Raw genomic sequence first — 24,125 nt, forward strand, 5'->3', positions numbered from 1 at the left:
TTTACCACCAAGGGTGATTCAGATGTGATTACCAAGCTCTCTCACCCAATAGGTCACATTTGCTTTGAAGTGATTAAAGTTCCTATATATTCTAGGGAATCCTTAACAAGGTCTGAGTGGGTTTAATACAGGCAGTCCCCGGGTTACGTACAAGATAGGGACTGTAGGTTTGTTCTTAAGTTGAATCTGTATGTAAGTCGGAACTGGCGTCCAGATTCAGACACTGCTGAAACTGACCGCCAGTTCTGACTTACATACAGAATCAACTTAAGAACCCCAGGCGTCCCCAAGTCAGCTGCTGCTGAAACTGATCAGCAGCTGATTCCAGGAAGCCCGGGGCAGAGCAACTCTGCCTGGGGCTTCCTGTAGTCAGCGCTGGTCAGTTTCAGCAGAAGCTGACTTGGGGACGCCTGGGGCAGAGCAGCTGGGGTGCTACTGGACCAACCCAGCAGCACCCCAGCTGCTCTGCCCCAGGCGTCCTGATTCAGCCGCTGCTGAAACTGACCAGCAGCGGCTGAATCAGGACCTGGGGCAGAGCAGCTGGGGTGCTGCCGGGTTGGTCCAGTAGTGCCCACGGGCGCTGCAGGACCAATCGGCAGCGCCCCAGCTGCTCTGCCCCAGAGTCCAAAACAAAAGCCTGGTCTGCTGGGGGGGGGGGGGAGCACACTAGCTGCGCCCCCCCCAGCAGACCAGGGACACGGGGAACAGAGCCGCAGCGGCAGCGGGGTGCAGCACCTCTGAGGCTTTGCTCTGGCAAAGCCTCAGAGGCGAGGGACCCCCCCGCGGCTGCGGCTTCAGTCTGGGTGCCTGTGGTCTGCTGGGGATGGTCAAAATTTTGTTTTGTTTTGAAATTTACTTTAATTTAGTAAAATTTTGTTTTGTTTTGAAATTTACTTTAATTTAGTTCAGAATGGCTAGTGAACTAAAAAAAAAAACCACAAGTCACTGACCAGTTAGGAAGACACTTAGAAATTAGCGATGGCATGCAACACACACCAATTCATCTGATGAAATGAGGTTTACCCATGAAAGCTCATGATTTTATATAACTTGGTTAGTTTCTAAGGTGCAAAGGACTATTCATTGTTTTTAAAGTTACAGACTAACACAGCTACCCCTCTGAAATAAAATCAAAGGTTCCTTTGTCCAAAGTAGTTAACTCACTCATTTATCAAAAGTAATGCTCTTTTCACTAAAGCACTTAACCGTGTGCTTAATTTTAAGCATGTGAGTAGTAATATTAAAATCTGCAGAACTTAAACTGATGCTTAAATGTGTGTATCTGCTACATGCTTTGTTGAATCAGAACATACAAGGTTTAAAGTTTGAGAAGACTATTCCAATGGGACAACATTTCAAGTAGAACTGATTCATTAACAATTTAAGAAAAATTTCAGAAATTTGTTTCCAAGACTTCCAAGAGAACAGGGTTTGTAGAGCATAGGCGTAGGTATGAAAGTGAGAGTGTGTGGGTTTGAGCAAGAGAAATTAACCAAATATTTGAGTTTAGCTTTTTTTCCCTCCTCCTTCTGCCCCCTCTTTTCGATTTGCATGCATCTGACTCAGTCCCCCACGTTACCTGTGGATTATCTATGACCTCCTCCCTCCCCATGGGATGCTGGAGATGGAAAGTGCTGTACCACTTCTCCCACATGAACCAGAATTTGGTCCTAACAAAGGTAATGAGAAAGAGGTAAGAAGCAAAAGCAGTGTCTGCACTGAGTAGAAACAGAGTAGAGAAAACGAAAGAACCTTGATATAGTAGGAAAGAATAACAGAAGGAAATAAGTTTGATGGCAGGTTTGGGGGAAAAAAGCAAACAATGCTATTAATAACATTTTCTTATTAGAGCGGACTGAATATTTTCACCAAAAAGATCAGTTTTTGATTTAAATGTTTTTAACCCAAATTTTTTAAAAAATAATTCTCTCAACAAAACATGGTAGAACAAACATTTATTTCAAAAAGTTTCATTTTGTTTCTTCAGAGATTTGTTTTTGATCTGGGGAGAGGAGGAGTTTAAAAGATTGTTTTTAAATTCTCCGTATTTCCTTTCACTTTTTCATTCCCTCCACACACATTTTTTGGAGTCAAAAAAAGCTCTAAAATCCCTTCCCTACCCATCCCAAAAAAACCCTTAAGACCATTTTTTCCCCCAATTATAAAGAAATGGCCATTTCCCTTTCTTTTTGGAGGGTTGTGGGATGAAAATTATATTCTGCTTGTTGACCAACCTACTTTTTCACATTCAAAGCATGAATGCTGTGCGATTACTCTTGTGTCTTGAGTCTAAAGCACACTTTCTCCCTGCTTACATAGGTGCAACACCATTTATGTCAGAGCCTGACATAATGACAATTTGTCATACTTAAGGAAAGCGCATGTAGCCCTGGCATTACCCTGTTGTAGTTAGGGATAATGGCATTTGAAAGCATGCCTAGATTATCTGAGTATCTTGGCTGTTGCCAATTTCAGTACTTTTTTAATATAATTTTATTCTGTTTACCTTTCCTCATATTTTTATAGATCTTGCAAAATCTGAGTTCAAGAGAATGCTTTGTAAGAAGTAGCACCTGACTTGAACCCACAACTCTATGATCCAAGATGTTTCTGCATTTCCCTAGGGATTGCTCTGCTAACATTATTTTTGTTTAGATTATTATAATCCAACTAAAGATTATTTTTAAAATGTTCTTAGTGGTAAGAATATTGTAATGCAATGTTCTACACACACTCACACAATGTAGAGTACTGAACCACTGTAGTATCATGGCAAAATTCAACAATCTTTGCAGACTGTCCATTCATGTTTACTTCACTGGAAAGTATCTAAGATGAAATCCATAAGATAGTTATGCTGGTGCCATCTTCAAGAGCGATCTGATTGATTCTTCCACGCACACAGTCAAGAGAAATGGATACCAATGTGCCATTATGCACTTCGAAAGAAGAGCGGAGGGACACACTGGTCCACATACTTCCCTCAGGCATCTGACCTCCAATTTGCTGGCCAGCTGTTGTGGGTTGCATCTGATCACTAATCAAATGATTTAGAGTAATTTTTAGTATATTACATGAGTGGATCAGCTTTAAATTAAAAGCAATGCTGGCAACTCCTCTCGCAGTAAATCTGAAGTACTTCTGGGCAAGCTGTCCAGAAGAAACAAGCTGTATCTGTTTTTCACTGGCTGAGATCTGAGTGAAATCCAGTAATTTGTTTCTAACAGCTCCTGTAGGCAGTCCTGTAACAGACACTGTGGCTGAGATGGCAGCAGAAACTGCAGATGGGATCCAGATGAGGCTAAACATACTAATTCCAGAGCTGTCCCCAAAATATCTAACATTACATTGAGCTGGAGAAAGGATCTCAAAGCTAAGCAGATCCCCACTGTTGATTTTTGTGGCCCCGGAAGCAGATATGGATGTGTCTCTGTAATTTACGCCGGATTTATATACGTTCATTAATTCTCTATTAGTGCCATTCCTATTGATATAAGAAACCAAGTAAAAGCCTTCACGAACACACGTATGGCCCATGGAATACAGTGCTTGGTGAAAAACAAATTTTATTACTCCTGTTTCAGTGAACTTTATAGCTCTGCCATCGTGAGATAAACTTATCATGTAAGGGTCAGAAACAGAAGCTACTTTAAAAGAAGGTCGATAATTAGTTTGATAGTGCATAGCAGTTGACATCTGTGCATTCATTGCTACTGCACCGGTATCATGGGACAACCAAAACAAACTGAGTGGAGTATTAAGATCATAAATATTTAAGTCTTTACTTTGGTTGCAGAATTGATTTGGACTCTTCAGAAACAGAGAGAGAGTTTGGCTTGGTTCCACTTCTGCTGCACTACTTAAACTGGTGCTCTGAAAATATTTTCCTTCTGGTTGTTCAATACGAACACCGCTCAGTTCGCAGCTTTCCTCCTCGGTGTTATTTAATTTCAAGGACAGCTGGAGAAAGTTTCTGCAGTTGTGCTTCACAGCAAAATTGAAGTCAGTCCACAGCAAACCATGTTGCCTGAACACCAGGCTGTTATCTTCAACAGATATAGCTTCACAGCGAAGCTTTTCCTTTATCTTCAAGTTTAAACCAGGGTAGACCTGAGAAGTGCCAGACTTTGCTAAGGGTAAAATAATGTTTGCAGCCCATGATTCAGAAAGCTTGTTCTCACTGGCTGCTGAACAAACAGTGTCAGTGACTGCTGAGCAAGAGAAAGTTACCATTCCATCTTCACACTCTAAGCAAGCCTGGCATTCCTGCATTTCTTTATTAAAGAAATATTCCTTTCCACACAGTCCCAAGGCTGCATCTTTTTCACCAATTCCAAGGCATCGGAAGCCACCTGTTTGTGAGAAGTAGGAAGTTTTAGTGACAGGCACACTTTCTAAGAGATCACATGATGCAAGAACCTAACAGCTCTGTAGCTATTTAAAAGCCATTTGGCACCAACAAAGCAAAATAAGCTACTCAATATTATCACAGCACCCCTGATTCCAAGCCTGGCTCAAACATTATGGCCTTGACAGCTCACTCCATTCAAGCTGCATCCAGAGTGGGAAAAGGGAACTACATAGATCCCAGCCTCCAGTACATGCTGGGGCTGTTCTTGTGTAGCACACCAGTAGAGGATGAGACATAATGGGGCTCTGCTCCACCATACCCCTTCCCCACATATACCTCTCATTCCCTTTTGGCAGAGGCTTGTGGGATTGGCTGGTACAAGTAGCTGCAGAGACTTTTAACTGGTGCAGAGTAGGGATGTAAAAACTCATTTATTTGGTTAAATGTAGTATTAACACTGCGTTTAACAAATTAAAAGAGGGGTGGGAGGGCTAGAGCAGCCCCCGCTGCAGGCAGGGGCTGCTTCAGCCCGAGGCTACTCTAACCTGGCTGATCCTGGCCCCCTCCACGGGGGCTGCTAGGGCTGCTCCTGCTGGCCCTTCTCACTGGGACTGACAGCTCCCGGCCCACACGGCCTGGGAGCCAGCAGCCCCACATGGGGGGGGTCCAGAAGTGGAGCAGTCCTCTGGGGGCTGCTCTTGGGTACCAGTTAACTGTTACCCAGTAAGCATCTCCCATTAAGAGCAGGTTGCCCCCAGCACCGGCTCTGTGGATCTCACCCCAGCCCCAGGCTACTGCCTCTATTAGAGGCAGCGGCGCATGGGCAGGCAAGGTAGGGGAAGCTTCCGCAAAGCAGCCTCTGTCCCGGGATGGAGGAGGGGCCCCTAGCTTCCTGCGCAGAGAGGCTGCTCCTCTGCATTTCACAGAGCAACCTGTCTGCAGCAAGCCTGGGCCTGCCACAGACAGAGGCTGCTCCGCAACAGCAACCCCTGTCTGCGGAGGGTCTGAGCTCCCCGCTAGGAGCTAGTCCAGACGTCTGCACCGGGAGCTGGCTCCTCCTGCCACCCTGAGCTGCCGCCCGATACAGAGATAGCAGCACGGTGTAGCAAGGGGCTGCCTGGGAATGGGGCCAAGAGCGCACTCGCTGCTGCACCCTCCTCCAGGGACTACTGAATAGTCACATAACCGCTAAGATTTTATGCACAACATCTAACATCTGTAATTTAAAATTAGCCTCTAACTTTGGATGCTGACCTCTGGCCTGAATTTTAGATGCACTGAGCACACAGCTGCTAGTGATTGACTCAGCTGGCATTGTGGGGCTTGAGCACACTAAATGGAGGAACCACACATGAATATTTACACCAAAAAGACTAATTGCTAATATGCTATCTACAGCCTTTTTGGAAGAGAGGGGTAACCAAAAACTTAAAAGTCATGGTTTCTGAAACATTTATAAAGCTGTGAATCTAAGCACCCTGAATGTACATCCTACATAGTACTAGAATAATCTTTATATAAAAAATATCTTGCCGGGTACCAGCTGAAAATTAATAATTCACTAATCATTAATATTCTTGTATTATGTACATACAGAATGGGTATTAAATTATGAATATATCTTGAAATTATTACTAAAGTTCACAGAAAACAGCTGTCAGGGTAATTGTTAAACAGATAATTGTGGGTGCTCTACCTCCTGCTCCACCCCGACCTGATCCCTACTCCACCTCATGCTCCGCTCCCCACCATTTCTCCCAAGCCCCAACCCCACTTTTCCTCACGCAGTTCCACCTCTCCTATTCCTATTGCTAAGCACTCATTGATTTGTTGTTGTTTTTTCTATCAGTGCCCTAACCCTAGATTACCCAATAAGTTAGCACCTAGGTCATAGAAAATCTCTGCATCGCTCTAGGCCATGTAAGCAGCCCTCTAGGTATATAGATGCATAACACAGACTGATTAGGGCTCACTGCAGAAAGCACATTCCCAGTCAACAGCAGCAGCCATTTTACAACCCAAACTCTACCAGAGCTACTCAGCAGGTGGATCAAAGCCATGAAGAAGAGGCAGCTCCTCGTTTCATGGAGTTCTGTCCTGACTGGCTCTTTTCCCCCTGTCACATTAGACCTGTGCAGTTGACAAATTTGTTAAAGTTAGAACCACCTTTGTCTCAATTGCATGAAGCCTCCATGTCCAACTCCTGATCTCATGTATCAGTTCTAATTCCCATCCTCTTTTACTTCCCATAGCAGACATCTGATTTCAATGTCTCTATGGATAAGTACACTGGGCTTGTGTGAACCAAGGGACAGTCTTCAACCAACATGTTCTGGAAATAGCAAGTTTCCCTTAAGGATTGTAACAGTTAACAACAAATGGTCTGGTAGCACTTTATAGACTAACAAAACATGTAGATGGTATCATGAGCTTTCATGGGCACAGCCCACTTCTTCAGATGACCAGTCATTCTTCAGATAACTCTGGTCATCTGAAGAGGTGTGCTGTGCTCACAAAAGCTCATGATACCATCTACATGTTTTGTTAGTCTAAAAAGTGCTACCAGACCATTTGTTGTTTTTTCCTGTACAGATTAACTCGGCTACCCCCTGAAACTTCTATAACAATTAGGTTATTGGGAGAAGGGATTCTCTCCCCCTCATTGCTGAAATGGAAAGGATGGAGAATGTTGACCCAAATTACTGCCAGTGATGCAGGGTCACCCTCTTCACCTCTATATGACTCATTATTAAATTGCAACATCCCCTTGCTTTCACCCCCACTGCTATGGAGTTTGGATGGGAAAGCAATGGGTGTGCTAGAGAAAGTACAAATTTTAACCTGATGGACCCCTCTCATTTCCTGGACAGACAGTCCTATAGCAGAGCTCATAACCAGTGAAACAGTGTGTGCAGGCTATGTAGTTCCTTTCTATTCTTGCTTGGATAATTGGCAGGCAAAGAAGAACCATCCTCACTGATTTAGTGTGTCCATTGTGTCTGTTAGACCCACAAGTATGAAGTTGACTGCCACGATTGGGAAGGGACAACTTAAGGTAAATGTGTTGGGCAAAGCTGGAGTGGAGAAGTTTAATAAAGCTTGTGGTCCTGAGTCACTTTGTGGCTTCTGAAAATACCATCCTAAGAAACTGGAGGTGAAAATTGGGCCTTGCTTCTCAATATTATTGGACAATACTATTGCTACAAGGTATAGCAGATACTGCAGAGGTGGGAGCTACAAAATATACTAAGATTAACAAGGTCAGTGACTGAAAGAGATAAATGACTTATTCTTCTACACCAGTTTGCCACCAGAGGTAATGCCACTGATTTCAATAGCATTACTTCTAATTTACAGCAGCCAAAGGAGATCAGCCCAAGACATCAAAGCAGTATGGGAATTTAAAAGGCAAACAGAAGTAAGTGGAGCACCTGAGGGTGTGAAGAGTATTACATGAGAAGCAGTTCATTGGTCTCCTAAGAATAATTTTCATTCTTACTGCCTACCTATCTGTGCCAGGTGCCTTTTAATTAACACAAGGATCCTAAGCACATCAGAACTTTGCTCTTCATTGCCTTCTTGTTCTTCTGCCACTGAAGATGTGCTTATATTCATTAGTCACAGTAAGGCAGGTACTTACCTGGAGTATTCAGGCATTTTACTCTCTCACCACAAATGTTTGGAGATTCAATGCATTCGTCTCTGTCCTACAAATCACAAGAATTATATTCAATTTGCTTTTAATGAAATGGCTAATATGGAAACTTTAAAACAGGAAACTACTTAGCTGGAATTCCAAGTGAAAACATTTTAGTTCAATTATATAAAGCATCCAGTTTTACCGTATCAGTTTTGCAAACTGACAGCCAAATAACTGTACTAGTTTTAATAATTTTGTAAAATAAACTAAGGATGCTGAAGTGTGAGAGTCATTTTTATGTAACAGTATTAACATTAATCAGTTGGCTTCCACAATCATTCTGCTGAGCTGGTCTTTACACAAAACATCTCTCTCTGACCTTGTATCTTCCAAATTCTCTCTCGCTACCATATCCTTTTCTCCCCCAATTTCCTGCTCTGTCTCACATTCCCTCTGGGTTCTCTGAGTCCTCAACTTCCAACTTCTGACACACTGCTCCAGCAAGCTTTTCCTCAATCTTAATCGGTCTGAATTTCCAACATCTTTCCATCCTTTGGGTCCACAAACTGTCATTTTTCCATACTGATGTTCTCACTGAATCACGCCATTTCTCCAGAACTCATCCATTCCATCCCTCCTCCTGCCAGCCTTCACCAAAACCATGGTCTGAGCTCTAATGATCTTGTCTTGACTAGGACACCCTCATTCTCCTGGCCATCCAAACATCCATCATATCCCCCTTTCAACATGCCCAGAATACTGCCACTAAAGTCATTTACTCTTACCTTGTACTGAGTGTCCAGCATCTTCTCAGTTTCCTCCCTTCAGTTCTGTGCCAGCCCCATTAGCCTTAAACACTATCCATGCCTTCCAAGCCATTTATAACCTGCTCCTACTTACCTCTCTGACCTGGTCTCCTTTCATTGAACTCCTCACCCACTTAAGTTCTGCACAAGCTGCATGTCTAACAATACAACCTACATTTCTCTTTAGTTCTCACCTCTGGGACTTACCATGCCTGATCATATGGCTGGAACCATCTCTATGACCTACTGTTTTCACCCTCTTCTCCATGTCCCTCCTTAAAATGCACTTCCCTAAAAAGTCCTATAAACCACAACCAAACACTAAGTTATTGGGGAAAAAATGCATAAATTGTGAAACTAACCAAAAAAATCAAGCAATTTTATCACTGTTCTCCTATATTTCTACAACAGTTATTTAAGTTTTAAACTCTCTGGGACAAGAGCCTGGTTTTCCTATATGCCCCTAAAACACCTAGTATGCTTTTGGTATTAGAGACAATGAATTGCTGCTAAATATATTTCTTAAAGCATATATCTTACAGTTAATACTGGTGAACCTAAAAATTCTATACTTGGCATGGCATAGAACACTTACACTCAGAATAAGATCTCTCTCTCTCTCTTTCCTCTTTTTGAATAGCCCCAATCTCAGCATGGTATCCTCTGCATGCCTGACAAAAGTGCTTGATCAACTTAATAAAATACACAGAATAATATTTCACCTGGCAAATCCGATCAGTGTTTGCAGAACATTCAGACATTTGGAAGAAGCCAGCAGGGCACAAGGTGCATTTTTCACATTGTGATGGTGTCTTTTGGAAATTGCAAAATTCATCACTTTTACAAAGGCCACAGTCCAGCAAAGACTCACCAACATCAATCACTTGTGCATCAACTTCTACTTTATGCACAGCGTATGACTTCTGGAGATGATTTCTGACCTGATTCTGAAGTCCTTGAAGCAGAGCTTCAAAATAATGTTGAATATCCTCATGTAAACTCTGAAATGACATTTGTTTCATTGTGTTGAAAAGCATGCCATACTGGACTTTTATCAGATCCATTTGCTCATACATTTTTCTTTGCTGTTCAAGAATTTCTCGTTGCTGGTTAACCAGTGCACTCTGTTGTTCAGAAAGTTTTTGTTGCAAATCCACAATTACTGTCTGTTGGCTTTTTAATATTTCAACAAATTTATCTTGGCCTTTTGCAAGCTGCAGTTGTAATATTAGTGCATCTTCAGATGGAACTTCATTTTCTCCTAAAACACAAATGGCTTATTACTTTTCCTGACAAAAAGTAGTTTTCCAACTTATTATATTACCTCCTCAAGGAAATCCAAAATTCCATCAGATCATCTTTTAATTAAACATGATTTCATTACATTTCAGCCCTACTTTGAAGATCTAAAATGTAAGAAATAACTTGCTATAAATGTATTAATATGGAAACTTGAGTACAGAAGCTAACATTAAAACCTCTTTAGATATATCTTCATATGATAATTGACTTTTTAAAACTTCCCTCTGAAGCTGAAACATTTATATTAACAATACAAAGTAAGAGTTTCAAATGCAATAATCCAAGCATTCTTCTGGCTTTAATAGTAGCATTTTAATAATCTACTATGTTTTATGTATTTATCAAAAATACAAAACTGATCAATATTTTGTTTCCCATACTTAAAAACTAGGGGACCCAAATAAACTTACACACAAATAACTTTATGCAAGCAATCCCACTGAATGCAAACCATGAGTGCAGGACCAACTCCTATATTAATCAATATATCCACTGCTTTATTTCAATGAAATGAGGCTGGTTGTTTCATGAACAACATTTATAGTCATGCACAGGGTTAAAGTAGTGGGAAATCAAGCCTCATATTTCAGGACGTAAGTTCACCACCACAGAGTCAGGAAGGACTTTATCATCAACCATACAGAGTGCTATTGTACATGGAGAGAGAGTACAGCAGGGAATTGTGTACATATAGAACACTGGAAGAGGCAGTGGTCGGACATTATTTATGGTTACTAGGATTTTCTTGTATTTAAATGTATTGTATTCCTTTATCTCCATCTCAATATAGCAATAATTTTATTTTCATTTTTAAGCATTCTGCCAAATCTCAACTTGCTTTAAATGTGTGAATCTATACATGCACACAAAAATCTTTAGGCAGCTAGCATGCTGAAATTACAGCCTATCATGCTGACCAGCATTGTCTCGTCGTTTCTTTGCATTCTTCTGTCTGCTGCTGTCTGTCTCATCTTATACTTAGACTGTAAACTCTATGGGGCAGGGACCATCTTTTTACTCTCTCCTTGTATAACACATATAAAATCTACCCTTCACAATAATCCTCACAAATTTATATTCCTTCATGCCTTAGCCAACTGCCTTCACTAATGCCCAGGGTGTTTCCAGTATGCTCAAGAGGTTAATAAATCCAGATTCTGGAGGACCAAAGTATATTAAAAAAATCTTAAACTGCCCATAGTAGCCCAGAGAATCACCTCGCCCACTCCTCGTAACACTCCTACCAAACCGACCTCCCTGGAGATGATTCATAATCCAAATAAATGCTTCGTCAAAAAGATGTCACTTAATAGTCAAGGTAGTCAGATCCTGATGAACTGCCAAAGGAAAGGAGTTCTATAGCCCAGGAGCCAATACCAAAAACATTTTGTCTCTAGTCCGTTAGGGCTCCAAACTAGGGATGTAAGCAACTAGTCAACTACCCTAAAGCATATGCTTATTGGATAGTTGAGTAGTGGCTCCCCACCCCCGCTGCCTCTGTCAAAGAAAGGCAGCAGAGGAGGGAGCAGGAGCCAGTGCTGGGGGAATCTGGCTTAAAAACCAGTTCCCCCCAGAACCATCGGGGGGGGGGGCAGGAGAGGCAGAGGCATAGCTAGGACTGGGCGCAAGCTGATTCCCCCCAGGCCCAGACGCTGTACGTCTGCTTTTTAATTGTATTAAGAACCGCCAGACTCGTGCCTGGTCCCAGACACTGCGCTTCTTAATACATTTAAAAAGCAGAGGCACAGTCGGAGGCTGGGGGTGACGCAGGAGCGTGCCGGAACAGCTGATTCACGGCTCACTCCCAGTCCACCCGCTGCAACTCTGTAGTTTCCCTCCTTATCAACTAATCAAGTAGTCAATGGAAATTTCATTGACTACTTGATTAGTTGTTTATACCAATTTAACATCCCTACCACTGACACAAAGGGTACGTCTACACTACAACGTTAATTCGAACTTAGTTCGAATTAGTTAATTCGAACTAAGCTAATTCGAACTAGTTCTAGCGTCTAGAACTAACAACTAGTTCGAATTAGCGTTTTGCTAATTCGAACTAGCAAGTCCACATTGAGTGGACCCTGAACAGGGCTTAAGGATGGCCGGAAGCAGTGCCGGCAGGGCATCAGAGGAGGACTTAGAGCGTGGAGATGCTGTCTCAGGCTAGCCGAGGGCTGCGCTTAAAGGGTCCCGACCCCCACCCCGGACAGACAGTTCTAAGGGGTGCCACACTTGCAAAGCAGTCCTGGCTTGGAGTGCCCGGAGTACCCACACTGGGCACATCACACCACTCGGCCATCAGCCCGGCTGCACTTGCCGCAGGCTGCCATCTGGGGAGAGGGGGCAATTGGGGGGCTGCAGGAGAGCTTCCACCCCCAGAAGCCCGCAGAGCCAGCCCAGTCCTCCCCATCGGGGGCTCGTACCCCATTCCTCCCTCACCTCCTTCCACTTACCCTTCCCTAGCCCCCCTTCTTATTGATGTACAAAATAAAGATAACGTTTCTTCCAACATTGACTCTGTCTTTATTGAACAAAACTGGGGGAGACTGGGAAAAGGAGGTGGGAGAGGGGAAGAGAAAGGCTGGGAGAGGGGAGGGCAACTAACATGATCAGGGGTTGGGAACAGGTCCCAGATGAAGAGAGGCTACAGAGACTGGGACTGTTCAGCTTAGAAAAGAGGAGACGGAGGGGGGACAGGATAGAGGTCTCTAAAAGCAGGGGTTGGGTGGAGAGGGTGCATTCAGAAAAGTTCTTCATGAGTTCCCCTAAAGAAGGACTAGAGGACACCAAAGGAAAGGAATGGGTAGCAGGCTTCAAACTAGTAATAGAAAGTTGTTGTTCTTCCCAAAGCAAATAGTTAACCTGCGGAACTCCTTGCTGCAGGAGGCTGTGAAGGCTGGAACTAGAACAGAGTTTAAATGTTTAAAGAGAAGTGAGATCAAGTCATGGAGGTTGGGTCCATGGAGTAGTCTTAGCCAGGGGGTAGGAGTGGTGTCCCTGCCCAAAGTTTGTGGAAGGCTGGAGAGGGATGGCACGAGACAAATGGCTTGGTCACTGTCTTCGGTCCATCCCCTCCAGGGTCCCTAGGGTTGGCCGCTGTCGGCAGACAGGCTACTGGGCTAGATGGACCTTTGATCTGACCCAGTACGGCCATTGTAAGCTCAGGGCTCAGGGTCAGGGGTCTCAGTGGACCCCCTTGATTTTCATGCACACCTGCTCCTGGGTGGCCAGGCTGGCAGCTCTTCTGCCCTAGTCGGCCACTTTCCTGTGCCTAGTGCGGAGATCGTGGACAAGGTCCACGATGTCCGCACTAGCCCAGGAAGGTGCCCGCCTCTTGCGGTCTCGAGCAAGCTCCCGGGAGCCGCCAGCCTGGTCCCGGGAAGAGGGGGTGGGCTGGGGGACATCGGGTGGGTGGCTCTGTGCCGTGCCAGGTGCAGGGTCTGCTGGCTGGGTGCTGGCAGGCTTGCACCTGGCACGGGCACCGTAGCCAGCCCGTGCCCCTTTAAGGGGTCCGGGGCCGGGAGGGGGGCATAGAGTTTCCCTGGTGTTGGCCAGAGTGGCCACCAGGGAAAGCTGGGGAGGGCTAGCCTCCCACTAGTTCGAATTAAGGGGCTACACACCCCTTAATTCGAACTAGTAAGTTCGAACTAGGCTTAAGCCTCGTAAAATGAGGTTTTCCTAGTTCGAACTAAGCGCTCCGCTAGTTCAATTCAAATTCGAACTAGCGGAGCGCTAGTGTAGCGGCTATGAATGTTAGTTCGAACTAACGTCCGTTAGTTTGAACTAACATTGTAGTGTAGACATACCCAAAGGGACTTAGGTGCTACAATGGCTAGCATTGTCATACCTTTTAGGCAGCATGATGCTAAGGTGAATCCACAGCCCAGAGTTAGGTAGGCAAATTTCCTGTACAATGCATATGGAGAGACAGGTGCCTAAGACTGGAATTTACAGAAGCCAGCAAGCTGATATGGGAACCATTGAAACTAAGAAGGTAACAAAAAGCTGAGAAAAGAGATGGGGGTTAATACCTGCTTCACTCAGGATTCAGCACCACAAACTCCCTCCTGGAGTCAGGCAGAGGGACTTGAATCTGGTTCAAGTCCCAGATCCACTCATTCAGAACAGGGACTTGAATCTGGATCTGTGACATCCCCATGAGTGCCTTAACTACAAAGTTACTGGCTACTCTGGAATGGAGCTCTCAGTCTCTCCTGTACCACTTTGTATAAATAACTATATATTCATTGGACCAGAGCGAGACTATCACCTGAGGGTTAGGATATCCATTGAGGCCATGGGAAACCACGTTCTAGTCCCTGCTCTGAATCAGAAAGACCAGAAATGTGAACCCGGATATCCCACATCCTAGATGAGTACCTTATTACTCTGAGGTAGGAAGGTGTCTGCCTGGGTGTGATTCCATCCTGGACAATATTTCATTAAAGTGGAAACATTCCTGCCAATGGTTCCAGTTTCAATGAACGGGAATATTTTGCTGAAAAATCCCCAACCAGCTCTAGTGTCTGTTCACTTTGATGGTATAACTGGATCCTGAGAATCCTCCATGACACATTTTCCTCTTACAATGGTTTTGCATCAGTACAAGTCACCTTGCCTGAGTAAAGTTTCTCTTGATTTTACTTCAATGTGAGTGGAGAATAAAGCCCTATGTCTTTCTCCTGGGAAACACGATTTTGACCCTTTGTGCCATTCCTTCTCACGACAGCAGTGGTTGCTACAATCCAGAGACAGGGCTAACCTTACCATGAGGCGAACTGAGGTGGCTGCCTCAGGTGCCAGACTGTGGGGGAGAGGGGCTCCAGTAGGGCCCAGAGAATTGAGACCTTTCAAAGTTTTGGCCCAAGCAAGCAGACATGGGGGCATCATTTGAGCTCCTCTCCTCAGGTGACAAAATGTTGTGGGCCGGCCCTGTCCAGAAAAAAGCAGTGCTACTGCGGGATGCATGTATGTAATGAATGATCCCACCTTCTCTTCCCACCAGATGTAGTTACCAAAAGACCTAAACTCTACCCCTTCACTACACTTTGTGTGTGTTCCTACCAGTGAACAACCGTGTTAGGGCAACAGAATGCTTGTATTTAAAACAAACAAAAATTAAACAAATTGATCTTGTTTGCCAATAGGATTCTCAAGCTGTTGCATCTTTACATAGAGCCAAGAGGTAGGCTGAAATATCCTTTTTTTCCAATCAAATTAAACAGTGGGTGCCAAGATATTATTACAATTTGTGCCTTAGCTCTATGCCAACTAATAAGGGGGTTCCCACCAATCAAGAAAGCTTTTAATCATCATATGCCCAATAAAAAAAATGCCCAGAAATTATTCAGATGGTATCTTCAAAAATGTACTATCCTAAATAGTCTGAGCCCTTTGATTTTTCTCCAGGAGTTTGGCGACACAAAATCCCTACTTTCCATCAATCTTGACAAAGAACTTGGAACGTGTAATAAAAATGAACCACTCTACTCTATTTTTATATCTTTCAGATGAGACATTAACAAAAGTCCTTACTACTCTGTGGCCATTTAAAACGCACAATACTTTTTACTGCATGAGAGTGATAAACCGAGAGATCTGGGAGAGATTTTAAATCAAAGGGTAAAGTCAGAGCAGAAAAAGGCAATTTCAATTGGATATAACATACTTCACCTTCATACCAAGATGTTGTGTACCATTAAAAATTTGACAAATTCCACCTTAGAAGTGGCTGACTTTCCCTGGTGGTACTTTCAATAATACAGTTGTAAAGTGGAGTAGAATCCTTCCGCTCCATAAATGAGTTATCACTTATTCTTAGTCAGTTTATCAGTGTCTGTAGGATTCTGATGGGCCACACTAATTGTGTCTAATAACTAACTCATTCCTTCTGGATGAAGATGTATTTCCACACCACTCAGCCCTTCTTTGGTCTTACTGTAAATGTCACAGATCAGAAATACCAGCTCGTGAAGCTATGTAGAAAACTTTCAAACCTGGTAAGAAATAATTGTGTCCAGCTTCCTTTTCTGCTTACCTCATTTGAATGTGGAGAGTGGAAGAGGAGACACAGTTACCTTCCCCTTTTTCAAAGACTAGGGGGACATTTTCAAAAATGGCTACAGACTTGGCACCCAGCTCCACGCACCTTGGCTACATCTACACTGGCATGAATTTCCGGAAATGCTTAAAATGGAATAGGATTCCGTTTTAAGTTTTTCCGGAAAAGGAGCGTCTACATTGGCAGGCTGCTTTTCTGGAAAAGCCCTTTTTCCGGAAAAGCATCTGTGGCCAATGTAGACGCGCTTTTCCGGAAAAAAGCCCCGCCATTTTCGCGATCGGGGCTTTTTTCCGGAAAAGACTACTGGGCTGTCTACACTGGCCCGTTTCCGGAACAGTGTTCCGGAATAAGGACTTATGCCCCAGCGAGAGCAGAATAGTTTTTCCAGAATAGCGGCTGATTTTGTACAGTAGAGCATGGTTGCTTTTCCAGAAATTCAAGGGCCAGTGTAGACAGCTCGCAGCTTATTCCGGAAAAGCAGCTGATTTTCCGGAATAAGTGGCCCAGTGTAGACACAGCCCTCGGGTCTAATTTCCAGAGATGTGGAGGCTCTTCAGCTCCCTACTGACTCCAGGTGGAGTTGCGGGCATCCAGCACTTCTGGAATTCAAGCCGAAAGTGTCTTTAATCTGGTTCCTCCAATCCCAAGGGCCAGAAATCATGAAGGGGAGTTAAAATACTCAGCTTGCTCCTTTGCTAGCTGAGAGCTAGGGGACCTGCCAAACACTGGGTGTTCCAAGTCGGCACTTGGGCTCGTAGCCCTGCCAAGTCCAGGGGACTAAACACTCTGCCCACAGGCCGCTGGTGCCACCCCTCAGCAGGGGCCTGTGCAGTCCCTACGCCCTGGGGCTGGTTCTCCCAGCTCACACCTACCACACGCCAAAGCCAGCACCCACCTGGTTTGAGGTCGCAGGTGAGCTGCACGCCCAGCTCCGAGGCCGGGTAGGCCAAGTCTTCAGCAAGGGAGTGCGCGGCTCGCTCTGCCTCTCTGAGCAGGGTGGGCTCCGGGCAGGCCTCCCCAGACTGGGCGCACTGAGCCCTGCTGCCCGGCCGGGACTTGTGGCGCAGCCGCGGGGGCAGCTTGCATTCAATGCCCTTGCAGTCCCGGCTGGTGCTGTTGGGAGCCGGGGCAGCGCAGTCTCCTACCCGGCACGTCTCCGCAGCGCCCCTCGTGGCCGGGGCAGGGAGCTCCGGGCTGAGCGCGCCCGTGCTCCTGGGGGCGGAGGCGGGGAGAGGCGCAGGGTGCTGGGCGCTCGGCGCCTGCATACCGCGAAGGGGCGTGGCGGTGTGAAGGAAGGAGCGGGACAGGCGGCCGGCTCTGCCCGAGCAGCGGGGCCCCAGGCACGGATGTCTGGACGGGTCTCTACCGCCGCCGCCACACAGGGCGCCCTGGCAGCCGTCAGCTCTGCTGCCGCCGCCTCCCCCCAGCAGCGAAAGGCAAACGCCCAGCCAGCAGCAGCAGCCAGCCCACCGCAGCATCTCCAGCCGCATCTGCAAGAGACAGAGACGGGTCAGAGGGGGGGAGCAGCCCCTGCACCCCACTCGGCGCCCCGGCCAGCAGTGTTTGCCTTGTAGCAGGCGCGCGCCCCTGGCAGAGCCAAGTATAAAACGCACCCTCGCTGCTAGCTAGGCAGAGTCACATTTGCTCCCTGCCCGATCTCTGCTCTCCGCCCCCGGCTGCACGGAGCTGCCCTCCACCCCCATATGTCCAGCCGCCTGTGTCAAACCCCAGCAAACTCTCTCCGAGGTGGGGCGCGGTGGGTTGGACGGGCCGCCGCGAGCAGCCAGCGGCTGCTTTACCCGAGCCAAGGCGCGGAGCTGCACTTGAGAAGGCCCCGCTCTCTGCGGCTGGTGGCAGGGGCCAGGCGAGGAGCGGAGGGAGTTTCCTTCCCTGGCGGTGGGGCCTGACCTCCTCTGAGCCTGGAAGAATGTTAATGCAGAACATTCCTCAGGCTTCATTAGCATCCCACCTAAGCGCCTCCCTTTCGCTCCGGCGACTCCTCCGCCCCCCGCGCGAGGGGGAAAGACACCTCGTAAAGATTGCACCGAGTAAAGCTTTGGTTTTATCCCGCGCGGACTTGCACGCGGAGATCCCATGAAGACAACAGGAATAAACCCCCGCGATATCCATGCTTCCCATAATAAGACAAAGCAAAAGCAAAGACTGTGATTTTGACCTCGGGAGCTAGCACAGGAGTGACATTTGACTTTCTTCAAGATTAAAGTATCAGAGGGGTAGCCGTCTTAGTCTGAATCTGCAAAAGCGACGAGGAGTCCTGTGGCACCTTATAGACTAACTGAAGTGTAGGAGCCTAAGCTTTCGTGGGCAAAGACCCACTTCGTCAGATGCATGTATCGTCAGAGGCATGCATCTGACGAAGTGGGTCTTTGCCCACGAAAGCTTATGCTCCTACACTTCAGTTAGTCTATAAGGTGCCACAGGACTCCTCGTCGCTTTTTCAAGATTAAAGGCGACCTTTAGCTATTAGTAACTGGAGAGGAGGGGAGGAGCGGATATCACTTTAAAGCAGTGATATTGCTGGAGTTAAAGCCTGTTACTCTCTAGCTTAAAAAACTCTACCTTCCCCTCCCCATCCCAGCAAAGCATTTAAGAAGGTGTGAGAAGCAGTGTACCTTTCAATTGCTCTATGATGTGAATAACTCCCAAATCTTATCTCTTCCATGTGTCATAGAAGGAAAAAGAGCACATTTTCTTTCCAAGAGTGTGGCCACTTAATTGTCAGTTGCACTTTTTTAGTTATTGGAGTTGGCCACTATAAAGGTACAGTGAGGCTCTATATTGGATACAATCATAAGTGTATGCAGAAAAAACAATTATATATTAACTCGTAGTCTTCAGACTTCTTCCTCCCAGACTCCAGGCACAACACTTTTATATTGACAGAGGTATAATGTCTTCAAAATTAAATAGAAGAGAAGAAAGCGGACCAGGGTCAAGCATTTTTTCCATTTTGGGGGACATGTTTGAAAGTTTATGTTCCAAATTTCAAATCTGTACTCACTCTGACTGATCTATTGCTTTGTCTTCTTAAGGAAAACCATCGAACAATGCCATACATGCACAATGGGCCTAATTCAACTCCAGTGACTTCTGTGAAAATGGGATCAAGTTTAACATTAACCCAGGGAAGGCAACTGGATAGCAATGGTCAGCAGCCTATTAAAAGGCCTGTTCTAGAACAAAAGGCTGTAATCATAATAAGAAATATTATTCTAGAAAACTAAATATTGCACAAACTGACTATACCTGAAGGGATGGATTGCACCCTCAGCAAGTTTGAAGATGGCACCAGTGAAGTCTGTCACCCGCCCTGAATTGAAATCAACCGCAAAACTCCCATTCATTCATTTAGGCCAGGATTTCCTTCTACGAATGTTTGCAAGATATGTGTATATGTCTATTTTGTCCTGCAAAATACACATTGTTTCTAATATGCCCTTTCCTTTGTTAATGCTCTTCTTCATTCTGCTTTTTTAAACCTTGAACACAAGTATTTCATGTGATTCAATATAAATTTCCTTTGTCATCAACAACATTTTCCAGGTCATGTTTACTCTGGATTTTAAAAAAAGACAACAAAATAAGGTGTAATGGAATGGCTGTGTATCTGGTAGCATAAGGATTGTGGTCCTATGAAGTACAGGGATGATCTTGCAGCCTTTAACACCTACTTCCAATAGACAGTATTCATGTGAAAACTGAATTCTAAGTGCTCAGAATCACTCCAATGACCTTTGATGATGGTTTGTAAGGGAGTTGCAGGGAGTTTGCAGGTTCTCAGAATAATTCCACTTGCACACCACTGCACATTCATGATGAGGGCAAATTCTGCTCTTGGGTCACACCAATGCTAATCCAGAGCAGCTCCACTGAAATTAATGGAGTTACTCAAGATTTATGCTAATATTAATTAGTGCAAAATTCAACCCCTAATTTTTATCTGTACAATGTAGTTTTATAGGTTGCACTGTGATCTTTTGAAAGATAAGTATCATGTTCCTAGGAGTTACTGTGCAAATGAGATTGTGTGATATTAACAGAGCAGCATTAGTGTTTGTGTTAAGCCTCTGAGAATGACCAATAGGCTCGTAGAACTGGAAGAGATCTCAAGAGGTTATCTAGTCCAGTTCCCTGCACTCTTGGCAGGACTAAGTATTATCTAGACCATCCCTGACAGATGTTTGTCTAATCTGCCCTTGACTATTCTTTCCAGGACTCTGCGCAGGTTTAAACTGAGATGAGTGGTTTAAAGTTTAATAAATATGCCATGTGTTTGAGTCTGACAAACATGACTCCTGATGCACCTACTTAGCAGGATCTGTTGTCCGAAGCTATATAATACTAAAAATAAACCAATCACTTCTTCCAAGTCCAGTGAAATTGCACAGAATATTTATAGAATAATAATAAACAGGGCAGAACAGATACTTAATGGTTAAGAAATGTTTGCTTCATTTAAAATGGTAGAAAAAGCTCTCACTGTATTGCCGTGTGTCCTGTATTTGCAGTATTGCTGTAGCCATATTAATACCATATTACCACCTCACCTACTTTGAGTCTCTAATATACTGTTTACCCTGATACATACGCTGGGTACTATGTACATCAAGGGCTTAAATTTAGCCAGGGCTGCATGGAGCAGAGCTCTGGTAAATATTTTCCAACCCTCTGGGTGAGCCCCAATGCACTCCAGGGGATGAAGGCCTAAGCAGGACAGGGAAGGTGAGGCAGGACTGAGTCTCTGGGAAAAAGGATATGAGAATTTAAGCCCTATGTAAATCTTGGCATCTGAGGAGCAGTGGCATTGCACTGGAGAGTAGAGAAGTTATAGCATGTCCATCCAAACCCCCAGATTATGGTGACCTGGCTGACAAAGAACATGTGGTCTTAGTATCTGGGTTCCTCCTTTCTTCCAAGTGGGGATAGACATACTTTAGGGGGCTCTTTGGCAGCTGCCTCAGCCATCCTCTGGATGGGATGGTCCCAATGTTAGCCCCAGGCGGCCTCTGGAGGATTACTTGGGTGGGGGGGCTAGTACAAGGTGGCAGCAGAGGTTGGTCCCCTGGGTGGTGCAGGGTTCAGGGGAGTGGACTGAGGCAAAGCAACTCTGCTGGGAGAGGATGGAGCAGAGCAGGCTGCTAAGTTGCTCCAGCTCTTGCCACTGTAGTGAGTGTTCGGGGGAAGGACCCATGCTGCTTCCTTGCCTCAGTCCCTTCCCCCCAGTTATTCCCTGAGGTACAATGGGGGCTGAGCAGGGGCAAGAGGTGGAGGATTGCTTGGGCCCCTCACCAACCTAGGGATGGCCCTGAGTGGGAGGAGCTAGGGCTTCTTCTCCCCAGCCTGACAAAGAGAAAGCTGGGATCTGTGGCATCAGCACTCTCTGCTTTCCCCAAAGAGCAGGAGTCAAGAGGAGTTGTGGTAAGATCCCCTCTCCCAAGGCAACAGGAGTAGGGAGATACCTGTGCCTGGGCTCCTTTACATTCCAAAACAGCTGAAAACTGTGGTATGTGAGGCCCCCTTCTCTGTCTCAGCCAGGAGCTATAGCAGCAGCAAGCTCCCTCCCCTTCGCAAGAGTTTCCCTAGTGGCATCCCCATCTCCTGCAGAGAGGGAGCTGGGAGAGCAGTGGCAGCCAGGAAAACCCCCATAGTCCACCTAGAAAGTGGGAGCCAGAAAGAAATGTCAAGTTAACCCATTTAAAAAGAAAAACCCCACAAAATACAAAACCCCAGGCTTTACACAGCATTTTACTCTTGAGCTGAGATTGCTAAAATGAGTGAACTACATAAAATGCCAGTGTAATAAAAACACATCCTCCAAGGTGATCATGTTGCCTAGGGAACCAAACTACAATGCAGGGTTTCCTCTTCAAATACTTGGAAACTTTGTCTAAAAGAGCACTCTCTCTCAAATGGCAATGGTCTGATCCAATTTCCATTAAAGTTAATGGGAAAGCTCCCGTTAGTTTCAACAGAAATTGGATCAGTTCCAGTAGTAGGTTCATTACCTTCTCTGTAAATTAGCCACTAGAGGGCAACATAATCACATGCATAGACAGTACACACACAAACATCCAGTACATTAAAGTCCTATCCAGAATCAAAGCTTTCTTGAACTAGCTGCTACCAGAACCCATTGCTTGTTCCCGTTGTCCAGAAATTAAATAATAGTTCATAATAGTTCCTTTTCATCCTTTCCTCTCCCTCATTGCCCCTCAGCATTTCCTCTCTTATCTTGCTTCCATAGAGATGTGTACAATGAATTACATACACACAACAAGATTAATTGTTTAACTTGGTTCCAGAATTTTGGGTTTAGGCCTGGATCACAATAACCCCTGCACTTCAAGAGTATAATTTGGGTCCAATCCTCCATTACAAGACTCCATTTTTGGGCAAAGGGAGTTTTTCCTGAGTCTAATTCCAGTTCAGTATTCTATGGGCCCCGGTCTACATTAAAGGGGAAAGTTGACTTAAGATATACAACTCCAGCTATGTAATTAACATACCTGGAATCGAAGTATCTTAAATCGCATTTTGGCACTGCTCACACAGCAGGAGGTTGACGAGAGCACACGCTCCTTATTCCTCATGAGGAGCAGGACTGCCAGGGTACATCTACACTGCGGGCTAAAGTCAAATTAAGCTATGCAACTTCAGCTATGTTAATTGCGTAGCTGAAGTCGAAGTACCTTAATTGGGCTTTTGGCACTTTCTACACTGCAGGAAGTCAAAGGAAGAACACGCTTCCTTCGAATTCCCTTACTTCTCGTGAAATGAGGATTACAGGAATCGGAGTAAGAAGACCATTATTTTGCTGTGTATATGCGCACTCTGTTATTTTGAAATAACGTGAGTTATTTAAAATAACACTGCTGTGTAGACACGCCCCCAACAATGACAGGAGTGCCCTTTAGCATGTCTTTACTAGACTCACTAATTTGTACCCCAGAAGATCTACTGTGGCATCGATCTTCTCCATAGTGTAGACAAGCCCTGGATATGTCTGAATTCCATTAAAAACACACCAACATTTTTACTGAACACAAACCTCTCTAAATCATAATTTTTATAATATTCCATCACTGTTTTTCTAAATGATAAGTTGTTCGCTTTTCTTGTTCCCAGTCCATTTAGTTGTTGGATTTCATAAATGCTCATTTCTAGAGCTTGATATTTGACTGAATGAATTATAATTGCATAGAATATGTTTTGCAGGAAAGAAAAGTCACATAACTCTTTAAGATAATGTTTAATATTTACAGACACTCCCTAATAAGAGAAAGCTATCTAATGTAGTCATACACACTGTCATGGCTCCTTCCCCACTCTGGCATGATAAATGCAGAAGTGGGGGCCAGCAAGTGTACCCCAAAGCCTTATCTACCAGGCTTTGGTATAAAACTTCCCCCAAAATCTTAAAAACCTAGATCTTGGGAATAAACTTCCGCTGCCACCACCCAAATGTTGCTAAAGAAACCAGGGGAAAAATCATTTGGGAAATCTCACCCCTAAAATAAAAATCAGGGCACACTATTAACCAATGCCAGGTTAATAAAAAGAAAGGAAAGAACTTTTATTATTACAATGATATTCCTGTTGTAAGCAGAATGACTAGATGGGAAGGTAACAAAATATACTCATGGAGAAATTCCATGGGCCTAGAACTTTAGTTACAAAGAAAAGCCAACACATCTTTTAAACCGTGCCAGATCTCAGATCCCATACCCAATTCTTAAAACAATAAAACCTAACGAAACTACCTAAACTTTACCCTACTTACAGAAATGAAGAATGGTGTCTTGGGGTATGTCTACACTACAACGTTAATTCGAACTAACTTAGTTCGAATTAGTTAATTCGAACTAAGCTAATTCGAACTAACGGATCTAGACTAAAAAACTAGTTCGAATTACCATTTTGCTAATTCGAACTAGCATGTCCACA

At 44.7% G+C, this 24,125-nt stretch overlaps 1 protein-coding gene across 1 annotated transcript; it reads right to left on the reverse strand.

Moving 5' to 3' along the window:
• Positions 1 to 682: 682 nt before the first annotated feature.
• LOC142827367 (uncharacterized) lies at positions 683 to 18,077 on the reverse strand. The gene is made up of 5 exons (XM_075922545.1): positions 17,960 to 18,077; positions 17,056 to 17,650; positions 9,520 to 10,058; positions 7,992 to 8,058; positions 683 to 4,352 (listed from the first exon to the last, which is right to left on the reverse strand). Exons 2-5 carry the CDS (start codon positions 17,648 to 17,650, stop codon positions 2,830 to 2,832), a joined length of 2,724 nt encoding a protein of 907 aa, XP_075778660.1. The 5' UTR covers positions 17,960 to 18,077; the 3' UTR covers positions 683 to 2,829.
• Positions 18,078 to 24,125: the final 6,048 nt, after the last annotated feature.

The sequence above is a fragment of the Pelodiscus sinensis genome, chromosome 2 (assembly GCF_049634645.1).
Source record: "Pelodiscus sinensis isolate JC-2024 chromosome 2, ASM4963464v1, whole genome shotgun sequence".
Lineage (NCBI taxonomy): Eukaryota > Metazoa > Chordata > Testudines > Trionychidae > Pelodiscus > Pelodiscus sinensis.

Bases quoted from the DNA above. Each gene is read 5' to 3' on its own strand.
- LOC142827367 (XM_075922545.1), bottom strand. From the start codon at position 17,650: ATGCGGCTGGAGATGCTGCGGTGGGCTGGCTGCTGCTGCTGGCTGGGC. The intron at 10,059-17,055 runs GTGGGTGCTGGC...TTTGTGTTTTAG, and splicing joins CACCTGCGACCTCAAACCAG to GAGAAAATGAAGTTCCATCT. The intron at 4,353-7,991 runs GTAAGTACCTGC...TCTCACAAACAG, and splicing joins AAAATGCCTGAATACTCCAG to GTGGCTTCCGATGCCTTGGA.